At 51.5% G+C, this 14,405-nt stretch overlaps 1 protein-coding gene across 8 annotated transcripts in view; it reads right to left on the reverse strand.

The window, feature by feature from the left end:
• Positions 1 to 9,672: 9,672 nt before the first annotated feature.
• The window catches only part of Iqce (IQ motif containing E), a 39,241-nt gene continuing 34,508 nt past the window's right edge, over positions 9,673 to 14,405 (reverse strand). For all 8 annotated transcript variants that reach the window (XM_021163170.1, XM_021163168.1, XM_021163165.2 and 5 more), the window contains 2 exons: positions 12,233 to 12,433; positions 9,673 to 11,740 (listed from right to left, as the gene is read on the reverse strand). In XM_021163170.1, the coding sequence (XP_021018829.1) occupies positions 11,613 to 11,740; positions 12,233 to 12,433 (329 nt within the window). In that variant the 3' untranslated portion in view covers positions 9,673 to 11,612. The remainder of the gene's footprint in view (positions 11,741 to 12,232; positions 12,434 to 14,405) is intronic.

Consider the following 14,405-nt stretch of genomic DNA (forward strand, 5'->3'; position numbering starts at 1 on the left):
TTCCAGGACAGCCAGGACTACACAGAGAAACCCTATCAAAAAGAGAGAGAGAGAGAGAAAAGAAAAAAAAAGAAGAGAAAAGTAAAATAGCTAGCATTATAACTCAGTAGTAAAACGCCTACCTAGGTTTGGAGCATGGCTCAAAGCCCTTACTTAGAACATACAAGGCCCTGATTTCAATTCCCATTTCGACAACACACACAGAGACATGTACACACACACACACACACACACACAAAGAGAGGGACTCCGAAAGGCAAAGATAGGCTTTCCTGGTGTCTTGGAGGTTCTTTGGGAGTCAGGAATTCTCACAGGCCTTGCTTCCCACGTCAATATATTAGAAAATGGAACCTCACCCTCTGTGAATCTGAGGGAAGTAAGTTCTAGGGGGTTTTAGCTGAGGCAGCCTGGCCAAAACAGGGGGTCCCTGGGTCCCTGGACTCCACCCGACAACAATAAACCAACCCAACCGAACAAAACACTGCACTTAAGCTGTCCTTGCCCACTTAAGCTGTCCTTGCCCACTTAAGCTGTCCTTGCCCATGAGTGAGGGCATGATTTATCTGGCCTGGCTTTGAACCTAGAGGGTGCCACCCCTGAGACAGATGGAGACAGGGCTCCCAGGAACCCCTCCTCCTTCCTGTAAGCACTAGTGAGGAAGGTTCTGGAAGTTGCCTTGAGGGTAGCACGCTTACTCATCTTATTCAGAATGAACTGTGGGGCAAGGAGGTGGATCCCTTTATTGATCATTTGGGGGCCTTTGGGCTTTACGAGAGAACCCTTAGTGCCATCTACCCCTGGGCTTTCTTCTCTGTACGCCCAGCATCAGCCACGGTGAAGGAGCGGCTTCCAGAGCCATGCGAGTCTGGCCTCAGCCTCGTGGCCTCATGCCTGCACTCTGAAAAAGGAAGGCCTCATTCAAGGTCAGGGTCAAGGTCCGACTCCGGAACCCGGGCAGTGAAGGCCATGCTACTCCCTTCTTTCTCCGCCCCTCCCTTGATGGTCTTTCTATGACCTTGCAGGGCCTCATAACCAAGTCCAAAGTCCCCAGAACCAGTCTCATCTCTGACAGGCTCTGCCTTTCCCCAGGCAGGGCAGGCAGTGATTGATGAGAAAGGCCAGGTGTGAAAGTTTCTAGAATACCGAGGGCCGCACAGGTGGCCTAGCTGCTTGCTCACAAGCATCCAGACACACAGCAGGGCATGCTACCTAATTTACAGATGGAGAAACTGAGGCTCCAGTAATTCACCTGCTCTGGCTGCCCTGGCCAGGTGGATCCTCACCTGGACTCTATTGCATGTGGGCCCTTTCTCCCAGAGTGAGCTGGCTATGAAGTCAGGGTTCTTTCAGATTTCTAGGGTGAAGTTGGGCACGGCGCTGGCTATTTTTATGTCAACTTGACACAAGGTAGAGTCATCTGAAAGGAGGAACCCCAATTGAGAAAATGCCTCCATACGATCCAACCGTAGGGCATTTTCTTAACTAGTGATTGGTGGGGGAGGGTCCATTCCATTGTGGGCGGTGCCATCCCTGGGCTGGTGGTCCTGGGTATTTATTTATTTAATGTATTTGAGTACACTGTCACTCTCTTCAGCCATACCAGAAGAGGATATTAGAACTCATTGTAGATGTTTGTGAGCCGCCATGTGGTTGCTGGGAATTGAACTCAGGACCTTTGGAAGAGCAATTAGTGCTCTTAACCACTGAGCCATCCCTCCAGCCCCAGGGCTCTTTAAGAAAGCAGGCTGAGCAAGCCATGAGGAGCAAGCCAGTAAGCAGCACCCCTCCATGGCCTCTGCCTCAGCTCCTGCCTCCAGGTTCCGGCCCTGCTTGAGTTCCTGCTCTCACTGATTTTGATGATGAACCGTCATGTGGAACTCTGAACAGCCCCTTCCTCCTCAAGTTGCTTTTGGTTACAGTGTTTTATCACAGCAACTGTAACTAAGACAGGCATGTTGATGCACGCCACCGTCATGCCAGCATTTGGGAGGATCAGAAGTTTGGGCTGAGGGAGAGCCTGTACAAACAGCTAGAGTGGAGGCGTGCTCTGAGGTTCCACTCCAGCCTCTGTAGATCTTGCCATAGCCTTTCTTCTTCTCCAGGTCTCTGTGGGCCACTGGTGAGATGGCTCTAGAAGAAATCACAGAAGAGAACTGCACAGAAAATCCATCCATTTGGATCGGGGCGTTGTGATGTATATCTTTAATCCCAGCACCCAGGAGACAGAGGTAGGATAATCTTAGTTTAAGGCTAGCCTGGTCTACATACTGAGATATATGAGTAGGCCAGCCAGGGCTATACAGAGAAATCCTGTCTCGAGAAACAAACAAACAAACAAAAAGTTCTCAGCCTGGGAGTGGTGGCATATGCCTTTAATCCCAGCACGTGGGAAACAGGTGGATCTCTGTGAGTTCAAGGCCAGCCTGGTCTAAAGAGATAGTTCCAGGACATTCAGAACTACACAAAGAAACTTAGTCTTAAAAAACAAAATGAAAGAAAATGTTCTCTCATCTGAAGCTGCTTCCTCAAGGTTAGGCCTCTCCCCATCTTAGCCAGCAGCTTGGCTGCACCCTGTCTCCCATGCTGGGGAGTCCTAGTCGGCTCCAGTGGGCACCGGGGGTGGTCATCATTCACAGTCCCCCACCTTGCTCATTCACTCTCTCTAAACAGTGGACTCCATCATTCTGCCGGTGCTCTGTTCCCACATCTCTCGGGGTCTGATCCAAGCTCCCCAGGAGGATTCCCCATACACAAGGACTCCCCACACAAGCCCTGGCCTCCTTTCTGAGCTCCAGGGTCACACTGTGTCCATCAGCCATCTATATGTGTATTTCTTTCTGTGTTCCCCTGTCACCCTATTCCACTCGATTCGTTTGCTTCCAGTTACACATGCATTCATTGTCTAGCCAGCCAGCTGCCACCCACTCCTTTCTCAGTCCATCCATCCCACCATAGGCCTATCCATCCATCTCTACATGTATCCACCCACCCATCTATCCTGTCCATTAGCCAACCTGTCATCGTCCATCCATCCATCCATCCATCCATCCATCCATCCATCCATCCTTTTATCCATATCTCCAACCATCATCCTCTGCCCACTCATCTTTCTATCTGCTTACCATCTATCATAGAGCCACACATCCGCTCATTCATCTGTCTACCCTATGCCCAGCCTTCATCCATCTTGTCCATACATGCATCCATCCACGCCCCGCCCCCCGCAGGCATCTTTACATCCACCCACCCATCCATACTTCCATCCCTCTCCTTCCATGCACCCATGCATACCTTCGTTAGGTAACAAAGGCTGCAGGAAATAGTAACTAATCATTTCGATTTTTAATTTTTTTTTAATTTGCCAAGCTTGCCCCAATTTTGGTTTTTTAATTAATTAATTAATTTTTATTAGATATTTTCTTCATTTACATTTCAAATGCTATCTGGCTCTGGCATTCTCCTGTACTGGGGTATATAATCTTCACAAGACCAAGGGCCTCTCCTCCCACTGATGGCCGACTAGGCCATCTTCTGCTACATATGCAGCTAGAGACACAGCTCTGGGGGGGTACTGTTGTTCAGACCCCTTTAGCTCTTTGGGTACTTTCTCTAGCTCCTTCATTGGGGGCCCTGTGTTCCATCCAATAGATGACTGTGACATCCACTTCTGTATTTGCCAGGCACTGGCATAGCCTCACAAGAGATAGATATATCAAGGTCTGGCAAGATGGCTCACCCATAATGAGATCTAACGCCCTCTTCTGGTATATCTGAAGTTTTATGTAAGTACTACAGTGTACTTACATAAAACAATAAATAAATCTTAAAAAAAAAAAAGATAGCTATATCAGGGTCCTGACAGCAAAATCTTGCTGGCATATGCAATAGTGTTTTTATGTGTGTTTCATCTGCATGTATGTCCATGTGCTACACACATGCCTGGTGCCTGCTAGAGAGAGACAATTGAAGTTACAGACTGTTTGTGAGGCACCATGTGGGTGGTCCTCTTAACCACTGAGCTTGGGCCCTTCCAAGGGATCCCGGAGCATGCAATGGCTGGCTAGTTGCTTCTCTCAGTCACACACACAACATCTTGGAAAGGTGGGGGAACAGAGACTGGAAATTGTGCTTCCAGACAGCGGCGTGTCAGCAGGATCAGCTAACAGCAGGTGAATACGGAATGGAACCCGGACAGTTCTGGGGGCAGAGCCTCTCCTTTGCCAGGACTGGATATCACTTTAAAAGCCGCTTGAAGCTTGCAGCCAGCAGTTATGTTGTGGGTTGTGAACAGAAGCCCCGACCATCTCCACAGGCAATCTTTGGCTTGGGCCTCGAAGGAAAAAAGGTCCTGATGACAGCATACCCCATCAGAGGCCTTTGCTTTGTTGTTGTTTCTGGGGGTGGGGGTGGGGATAGGTCTCATTCTGTAGGTCAGGTTGGACTTTTTTTCTACTATATTTATTCCTTGAGAACGTGATAATTGTATGGCACGGAGTTTGATCATATCTACTCCATTCCCTACTTCTAACTCACCGATCCCCTCAACAGGTTGCTCTCCCAGTTTCATGTCCTTTTCCTCAAAAAGAGGAACGCTGTTCTAACCCAGCGCATCCAGGTATTACTGCCCATGTATACACGGGGGGTGAAGCCATCAGCTGGAGTAAGGCCAGTCTACGGGGAGTGGGGGGCACATCCTCAAAGAAAACTCTCTCCTCAGGCAGCCAGGTTCTGTATTTCGCGATCCTCCTGCCTTAGCCTCCTAGGTGCTGGGGTCATGGGCAGCCATATCTAAGTTATGGGCAGCCATATCTAGCTTAAAGACAAAAGTTAGACCTGGCTGTCCTGGAACTCCCTCCATTGACCAGGCTGGCCTCAAACTCAGAGATCCACCTGCCTCTGCCTCCCAAGTGCTGGGATTAAAGGCGTGTGCAGCCACTCAGGTCTTTTTTCCCTCCAAACCAAAGGAACTATAGATGTATTTGCATCTGAGTATTTGCGTACAGGTGTGTGTGCATGCATGTGTGCATGTGTGTGCACATATGGAAGCCAGAGGTCAACTTCACCATTCACCTTGGTTTGTTTTGTTTCGTTTTGTTTTTTTTAGACAGGGTCTCTTACTAGCCTCAAGTTGGCCAAATGGGCGAGGCTGGCTGGCCAGTGCTGCTCAGATTTTTTGCTGTTGTTTTATTTTTGGAGACAGTGTCTCACTATGTAGCCTTGGCTGGTCTGGAACTATGTACACCAGGCTGTTCTCAAAATCACAGATGTCTGCTTCCCTCTGTCTTCCAAGGGCTGGAATTAAAGGCACGATCCACCATGCCTGGCTAGTTTTGTTGTTGTTGTTTTTATTTATATGAGTACACTGTAGATGTCTTCTTCAGACACACCAGAAGAGGGCATCAGATCTCTTTAAGGATGATTGTGAGCCAACATGTGGTTGCTGGGAATTGAACACAGGACCTCTGGAAGAGTAGTCAGTGTTCTTAACCTCTGAGCCATCTCCCCAGCCCATTGTTGTTGTATTTTAATGAACATTCTAGGAATTAAACTCAGGTCCTCCTGCTTGCTTGGCAAACACTTAACCTACTGAACCATCTCGCCAGTCCCTTGCATGTACTTTTGTATATATACATGCTACCATGTTTATGCTTGTATTCCTGCATGTGTATACTTGTGAGCACACTACAGTTTTGTGACCATGTGCCCATCTGTATGCACACATTCGTTTGTGTGCACATGTGGCTTGCTATGCTATGCCATTCACAGGATCAGGAGCAGCAGGCTTGGAGTCTAGGTCAAGCCAAATTTGGGTACTGTACATGCTGAAAGCCCCCAGGTATCCAGAGGGGCAGATGCTAGGGACAGTACCTGAAAACACCTCACTTAACAGGAAGAAGCCTAGTAGAGTGGTAGAAGCAGGAGGAGGCGGGACTTCAGGTAGGTCAGCCCTGGCTCAGCAGCCAGCCCTGTCCGAGGGGAGCATCACATGTGCCAAGGGAGGGGGCGGATGGCAGCGGCACTGGCAGGGAACGGCCTTTCTCATGTATTATGTCAGCAGTGCCCCCTCCCCGCCTACGCCACAGCCTCTCTGCTTTCATCTCTTAGAAGCCGGGCCTGGGAAGAGAGGAGCTGAGAGGAAGAAAGCCGCAGGCTGGATCCCATGAATGGCCCCCAGGAGCCCTGGCACACACTGGACTGTTCTTTGAATCCTGGCTGTTCTGGGCTTAATTAACGAGTAGCTCAGGGGCACCCCTTTTCTCCTTATTCAGAGAGCCCCAGCACCATGGAAACCTTTTCCAGGGTCCTCAGGCAGGCACCGACTAATAGGGCCGTCCCCCCAGCTGTAACGGAGGCCAACTTGAGGGAGCCCATGGGAAGGCATGCTAGCCAAAGGCCATTAGTGGGTGCCTGTGCGGACAGGCCAGCCTGTTCCCTTCCTCATCATTCCTATTCTGAACCTGACAGCGCTGCCAAAGGGAGCCAGGGATTCAAAAATCTTTATTCTGTGTTCCCTGAGGACTTGGGGAGATGGCACATTTAAAAGCATCCTGGTCAGGCATGGAATCACTCTCCCCAGACCTGAAGAAGATGTGTGTGAGCCAGGCAGGGTGGGGCAGGCTATATTCCTAGCTCCTTGGGAAGCTGAGGCCAAAGGATCCCTCATTTAAGGCATGTCTAGGCTACAGGCTGGGTTCAAGACCAGCCTGGGTGACTTGTTAAGATTGTGGGTTTTTTTGTTTTTGTTTTTGTTTTTTTCCCCATTAAGGAGCCAGGGAGTGACAGTAAGAAGACTCAGTGGGTTAGTAAGAAGACTCAGTGCTGCCAAGTCTAATGACCCAAGTTCAATTCCCCGGTATCAACACAGCAGAAGGAAAGAACTGGTTCCCACAAGCTTTCTTCTGATCTCCACAGGATGTTATGGTGCGCGCGCGCACACACACACACACACACACACACGCGCACATGTGTGCACACATACATCCACAACATTATATTTTTACCAAAGGCCTGGGACATGGCTAGGTAGATAAAGAACTTGCCATGAAAGCCTGAGGACCAGAGTTCAGATCGCCAGCATCAGTTGCGTGAGGCAGCACACGCATGAAACCCCGGGTGGGAAGGCAGAGAGGCTGATCCCTGGATGTTAGCCAGCCCTCGTAACTGCATCAATGAGGTCCAGGTCCATGAAAGACCCCGTGGAGCCTGGACAGATAGCTCAGCGACTAAGAGCACTTCTTGTTTTGGTAGAGGACTGAGGCTCAATACCCAGCACCCACATGGTGGTTCACAATTGTCTGTTAACTCCAAGTTCCGGGGGATTCGATGCTCCCTTATGACCTGAGGGTTCTATTATGTGCAAGCAACATACACACTCACTTGAATATCCACACAAACATGAATATATAATACACACACACACACATATATATACACAAAAATGTAAGAGTTCTCATTATTTGTGACACACACACCCTGACATGCATACACATGTATGCACACGTCCGAGGACAACTTGTGGTTCTCTCTTCTACCCTGTGGGTGAAGACTGAACTCAGGGTTTCAGGCATGGTACCAAGAAGTGCCTTTATCTACTAAGCCATCATGCTGGCTATAAATTACAATATTTTTTTAGCTGGGTGTGGTGGTGCATGCTTTTAACCTCATTCCAGTAAGTACTATCTAGTTAAACCCCATTAAAAAAAAAAAAAGGCCAGGGGACCCAGTCCCCACTGGCCTGAGCTGTTCTGAGTTTCATTTCCCAGCTTGTGCATATGCAGGCGCTCTGACAGGTGCCTGCCCAGCTGCGGCCTGCACTGGACAGGTTAGTCGAGATTGCAGTATGGCTGCTGTATGCAGATCCCCATGAACCCCGAGTAGGTAAGAACCTCAAGAGAGGGTCACAGGCTCCATGTCAGTCAGCCGTCTCTGGCCCTCAGAGCTTCTGAGCCACACAGGAACGTATGGCTTCCCCCTCCCCAAGGAGGAATTTGCAATTCGTTTGACCAGGATATACTGGAATTTTTATTTAGATCTCAAAGTTGAGAGTGCTTTCCCGGGAAGGTATTTATAGGTTTAAAGACATCTGTTCTCCTCCAATCTTCCCTCTTTTTCTAATGATTGGTCTCTTCACAGAGAGGGCTCTGTCTCTGTGAGACTGAAGGCACAGTCCTCTCTCCCCTCCTCGGGAGACAAAAATAGACATTTATCAGACAGAATCCAGCCGGCACCTGCAGTCAGGGTCATTCAGGCACAGTCGCTCCTTGAAACTGAAATGAGTGGACCTACAAAAAGCTCCCGATGTGCTGTGGGGCTTTACACAAACGCCAGGCACGGGGCCCTGGGAAATTAGTTCTGGTCACCCATCAGGCGGCCTACAGGGACTGTGGTCTTGGTGGCTTCTAAGCCCCTCTGAATGCGGCATGACCACGCGGTCATACTGCATTAAGACTGCACCGTTGGGGCTGGAGGTGTGGCTCAGTGGTAGAGTACTTGCCTAACAAAAGGACCTGGGCCCCATCCCAGGCGCCATATAAAAAGCTCACTACAGAGTCTGATTCTGATCTCCGCAGGTTTGCTCCCACCCACACGCAGCTCACTGATGTCTGTTTTGCTAGTTTTGGGAAGCCTGGTTTGTATCAGCCCCCTCTCTGTGCTTCCTCCTCAGCTGCATCTGGTGGGTGGAGGTGAAACAAGGGGAGCAGAGGGGTGCAGTGTTTCCCGGATCTTGCTTTTTTTTTTTCACAGGGGCAGTGTCTTCAAGGAGGGTGGCTTCAGTCTGTTCCTGGCTTTTGAGGTCCCTGCCCCAAGCCCAGCTGGCTTCCTGTGCACTCTCCGGAGAGGCTCAGAGCCTCAGGCAAGCGCGTAAACATGAGCGGTGTGCGTAGTCTTTCACTTTTTCAGCTCTCTGCACAGGTCAGCTACAGCAGTGAGGCCTCGGTCAGCAGACTGACAGCCACCCCTGGGGCGGGGTCACAAAGCGAGCACAGGCTCTTTTAGAGATGAACTACCTACCAGCCTACACAGAAGGCTCACTCCTGTTCTTTAAGCACAAGGTGATGTGGAGCTGTTGCTGTGGAATTCAGGGCACAGTGATGTCACTGACCCATCTCTACACATACCTGGGCCTGCTTTGGTTCTGAATGCTGAGGTCAGAGGTCCTTAGAAAGGTCTCCATTCCTACTCACCCCCAGGGATGAATTTTGCTGCTTCCTAAGGCCCCACTACCAGTCCACAGCTGGCTACGTCCAAGACCAGTACACTCCCAGAGGGCTTGGCCCAACCCACAGCCTCCACTCTTCTTCCTCTTTCCTCGCCCCACCCCCCACCCTACCACAGTCCCTGGCAACTGGCATATACCTCACCCCTCAGTAGTTTTTGTTTTGCCAATGGCCCTAGCTGGCCAGTCAGGCTTGGGGAACTTGTACCTACACAACCAAGCCAAGCACAAGGACTCGTGTCTTACAGATCAGGTGACGTTCAGGCCGGCAGGACTTCCAGTTCTCCTGAAGAAGTCAGCGGGAGCTCACTGTACTGCCCCTGCACCCCAGATAGGCTACCACGCCCCCTCCCCCCAGGGCACTTTCTCTGATGCAGACAGCCAGGGGCAGTCTGCTCGGGCAATGGCGCGTGGGTGGAGAGCACAGAACACAGGACGGACACTTGACAAAGGCAGAGGCTTCAGGCTTCACCCTCATTTACTGGGGCAGCTTCAAGACAGGCTTTGCCTTTAATAGATGAGCTGCTACACCAAAGGACGGGAAGGCTACAGCTTTCCTGTGTTTCAGAGGCAGGTTCTTGGAAGACCCAAGTGCGGGGGCTGATCAGACCTCATTGCCCACTGGCCAGGCTGGGTGCACAGGTTGGCCCTGCAGCTGGAGCGCCATCTTGCATAACCCATTCCCGAGGTGGAGCCCCGCCCCCGCCCCCCAGGTGAAGGGGGTGAAGACACCCCAGCCCAACTGCTTGCTCACTCGGAACACTCAATGCACAGATGGCTGCCGTTAAATAAGGGAGGGGGCAGAGCAGTGGCACATGGACACCCCTGGCCCCGGGGAAGGTACAGGCACATGAGGGCCACCTGTAGCCGCCGTCTTGTGTCTTAGTGGGTGGTGTCCGAGGCTTTAAGGGGTGGCAGCAATCACAGGGAACACAGCCAAGCTCTGACAAGGAAGCAGATCAACAGAGGGCTCCAGGTGGCTGCTATGTGAGTAAAGTTACCACCACGTCACTGAGAAACTACCTTGGCAGGCAGCCTCCAGGCCACACCAGACGGCCAGGGTCCTGGCCGTGTTGTGTTTTGCCCCCTGGTGGAGAAAAATGGGAGGCAGCTGTCCCTGGTCCCATCAGAGTATTAGGGGTGCTTAAACCTTCCAGGAGCAGGTAGACAAAGCCGGGCCCTCCCTCTTCCTGGTCTCTAACTGGCAAGCCCAGCTCACTTCCTGAACGTCCCGGGCACAGCCTGCTGTGTGCCCTATCAGGCAAGCGTTTTGTGGAGAAGGATGCCAGGAACTAAATGGTCCCCAAAGGCAAACCTCTTGGGTATCCCCACTGGTCTAGTCCAAGAGAGAACCTTCTTAGGTTTTCCCTGAGACAAATCTCAGTTCTATGGGACCAGGAAGTTCCGTCTCCAGTGACCTATGGAGACCACCAGCAGCCAGTCTAACGGGCACTCTGGAGGGGACACTTGGGCAGCAGGCCTAAGCTACATGGAGCCTGGATGCTCCTTAAACCCTGTCTAAGCCCAGAGTCCCTCATTCTCATCCACTGCCAGGAGCTAATTCCACAGACAAGGGACCAACACCTCAAGCTGCTGGACGCTGAGGGCGCCAGATGGCACAGGTCGCCTGCAGGTACCTCTGCACACCCAGTTACAGGGCCATACTGGAATTTGTCCTTCCCTGAGACAAATCTCCTCTGGGACAATGGGCTGCCTGCCTCCTGGCCCTGCTGCCTTGCCTTGTGTCTGGGTGACCTGAGCCATCCTCGGGCTGCTTCTCATTAGTGGCTGGACCACTCTGTGTTGACGCTGCCTGGTGCTCTTCCCAGAGTTCATCCTCCTGGGGTGGGGGATGGAGGCGGTGAGGGAGAAAAACAGGAGGAACAAGGAGCCCATGGGACAAGGACTCAGTTAGGGACCCTGATGGTCATAGGTTCTTGCTGGCTCTCCTATGACTGCATCCTGCTGTGGGCTCAGGAGGCTTAGCTGTAGCACCTGTTAAGGCACTGGGCAGCAGCAGACCAGGAAGGCTAGGCCAACATGACAGCTAACAGTGCCATGTTAAGAGCAAGTAGTAGACTCTGTAAGAGTTCTCCTCTTTGCAGGACTCCCTGCTGCCCTGGCCTTGGGGTGGACGTTATCTGTGGGCACTAGAAACACACAGACTAAAGTGGGAAATGGAAGTGGGAGGTGCCCACCCTCCCTCCCTCTGTCCCCAGAGAGTACAGAGCCACCAGCACCCCTCAAAGGCACAGGCACGACACATAAGAAAATGGATGGCTGAGGTGTTCCGGAGCGAGGCAGGGCTCTTCCCTAGCAAGATAGTCATCTTCGCAAATTTTAGAGTCCTCTGACTTGTCCCCAGCCACCTCACCTGGAGGCAATGGCTGGGGTCTTAGAACGGGGAGGGGCTTTTCTTCCTGGGCAGAAATGGTGAAAAGATAATGTCATCTGAGTCATCCGAGCAGATGTCCTCCACAGGTGGTGGTGACAAGGGCTGCAGTCCTGGGGGAGAGGGCTCAGCTGAAAGGAAGCAGAGGGGGAGTCAGCCACAGGGTGCCACATACACAGCCATCTGCAGTTCCTGGTACCCAAGACTGAAGGCTCACCCACACAGCCAAGGGCCCACCTTCAGAGCCCCCATGCATGACACTACAGCTCCTGCCCTTGAGATAGTCTGGCAGCTGCTGATATTAAAATACTTGCAAGCCTGGTGTGTGATGCACACCTGTAATCTCAAGCACTCGGAAAGCTAGAGGAGGAGGGAGAGGAGGAAAAGGAGGAGGAAGAGGATCATACATTTGGGGCTACCCTGGGTCATACAGTGAGTTTGAGGCCAGGCTGGACTAGAGTAATCCTACAGAGTAAGATTAGCTCAGAAACCAAGACCATGCAAAGGGGTTCAGAACCGAGTGGCCACTGTATATAGCAGGTCCTGGCTGCACAGCTCCCACCCGCAGCCTGCCCTGTCTGGTGTGGAGTGGAGACAAGGCAGAGGGGACAGAGGGGATGTACCCAAGGATGGCCCTGCGCTTCCAGGGCTGCTGCTCCTTTCCTCACACATGGCATCCTTCATACTGGGCACAGCCTCCAGACTGGATGAGGATGGGCAGTGCCCGTGGCCACCTTGGGCGGAGTAGGGGACGGAGGGGGCAGGTTCAGATGCAGAGGTCTCCCTCAGCTCCTCCGAGGCACAGAGCTCCCTGCGGATCGCTCCTAATGACGAAGGAGGGGAAATGATTGGTTACCGACTTGAGATTTAAAAAAGAACATGAAGATTCCAAGCCAATCATGAAGCAGATGACATGGCTGTCCACCTCTTCCTCAACCGCGCCCACACGGTTCATGTAAACTGCAGCCTCCAGAGACGCTTAATGGCTGTCACCAGTCTTCTCTTATTGTATTTCATAATCTCTGTGTGTAGGCATCTGTGTACCATGGTGCGGATGAGAAGAGCCAAGGACAACTGGCGTGGGGTCCTCACCTTCCGCCCTGTCTGCCTCAGGGTCCCTCTGTTGTTTGATGCTGGTCTCTTCCCTTCTCCGTCTTTCTCAAGGGAGTTCTAGGATTAGCGTAAAACTGACTGTGCCTGGCTTACCTGCACCTGGACAGGTCCTCCCAGACACACTTCCCTGAATCTTTTTTTCTCCTTAGTCATTTTTGGGGGGGGTGTTTTTGAGATAGGGTCTTGCTATGTAGCCCTGATTAGCCTTAACTTACAATTCTCCTGCCTCAGCTTCTAGTTTCCTGGGATTTTGGCCCGTGGCATTAGTCTTTATTTTTATTTTCCTTTTCTTCCTCATTCCTTCTGTGCTCTCTCACCTTTCCTCTTTCCCTTTCTCTTAAAAAAAGGGGGGGGGGCTCGTTTTGATTCCATGTGGTGGTAGATAGCACATGCTTTTGATCCCAGCACTCAAGAGGCAGAGGTAGGTGGATCTCTGAGTTCGAGGCCAGCTTGGTCTACAGAGTGAGTTCCAGGACAGCCAGGGCTACACAGAGAAACCCTGTCTCGAAAAACCAAAAAAGAAGAAATAAGTTTACTTTATGTGCTTAAGTGTTTTGCCTGCATATATGCCTATTCACCACCACATGTCCATTGTAGTTACAGAGTTGTGAGCGACCATGTGGGTGCTGGGAAGAGCAGCCCCTTCCTTTCTTTTATGAGACAGCCTCATAACTTGAGGCTAGCCTCAGTCACTCTTATCTGCTCTGAACACTTGGCCCTCTTGCCTTTCCCCAGGCTGAAGGCAGGCACCACTCCATTCCATTTTCTTCTAAAACACAACCAAGGGCTGGGTGTAGCTCCCATGGCTGCACTGCCTGGGATGCCTTGGGAGGAGCAGGCCGGAAGATGTCAGGTAAAGGTCACCCTGGGCCATGGAGCAAGAGCCTGTTGTAACAACCAACCAATGCACAGCCCCAACACAATCAGCTCAGAGGAACTGGTCATTCACTTTTCTCACACGGACATGATCCTGGCCAGGGTCAGGACCTGCTCAGCAATGGATGCTTCTGGGCCAGTCTACACAAGTGACAAATTTTAAATTTTCATTTGACAAGAAGAGGAAAGGGCAGCATAAACAAATATCTCAGCCCCAACCAAATAATTTAAAGGTCAGCAGACACAGGACCAGTGAGATCAGCACAGGCGGCCTTTTGGAGAACAGGCTAAAGCCTCCGGGAGCCTGGGGATTGAAGGCTGGCGGTGGCTTTGGGGTTCTGGTGTCTGTGTGCCTGCCTTCTCTGAAATCCCAGGGCTCACTGTGCTTTGCAGACAAGGGTTTGGAGAGAACAGTAAAGCTGTGACACAGCTTGGGAAGTGGCTGCTGAAGCAGATGCGAGGTTCAAGTGTGTGACAGGTTAAGCATGCTGTGGCAGGGGTTCTCCTAAACAGGCTGCTAAGGGGCCCCTGGGAATTAAAGGGGAATAACTGATCCAGTTATAACTAGCTAAGGGTTGGGAGTATGACTCAGCTCTATGGTACACATCTAACAACCTCCAACTCTGCCCCATGAAGGACTGAGATGTCAGTGATAAAGCATCCTTTACTGTGGCTCAGTGGTAGAGCCCCTGCCTAGAATCCCCCAGTGAGGGGCTGGGGGCGTGGCTCAGTGGTAGAGCCCCTGCCTAGAATCCCCCAGTGAGGGGCTGGGGGCGTGGCTCAGTGGTAGAGCCCTGCCTAGAATCC

Source organism: Mus caroli, chromosome 5 (genome assembly GCF_900094665.2).
Source record: "Mus caroli chromosome 5, CAROLI_EIJ_v1.1, whole genome shotgun sequence".
Lineage (NCBI taxonomy): Eukaryota > Metazoa > Chordata > Mammalia > Rodentia > Muridae > Mus > Mus caroli.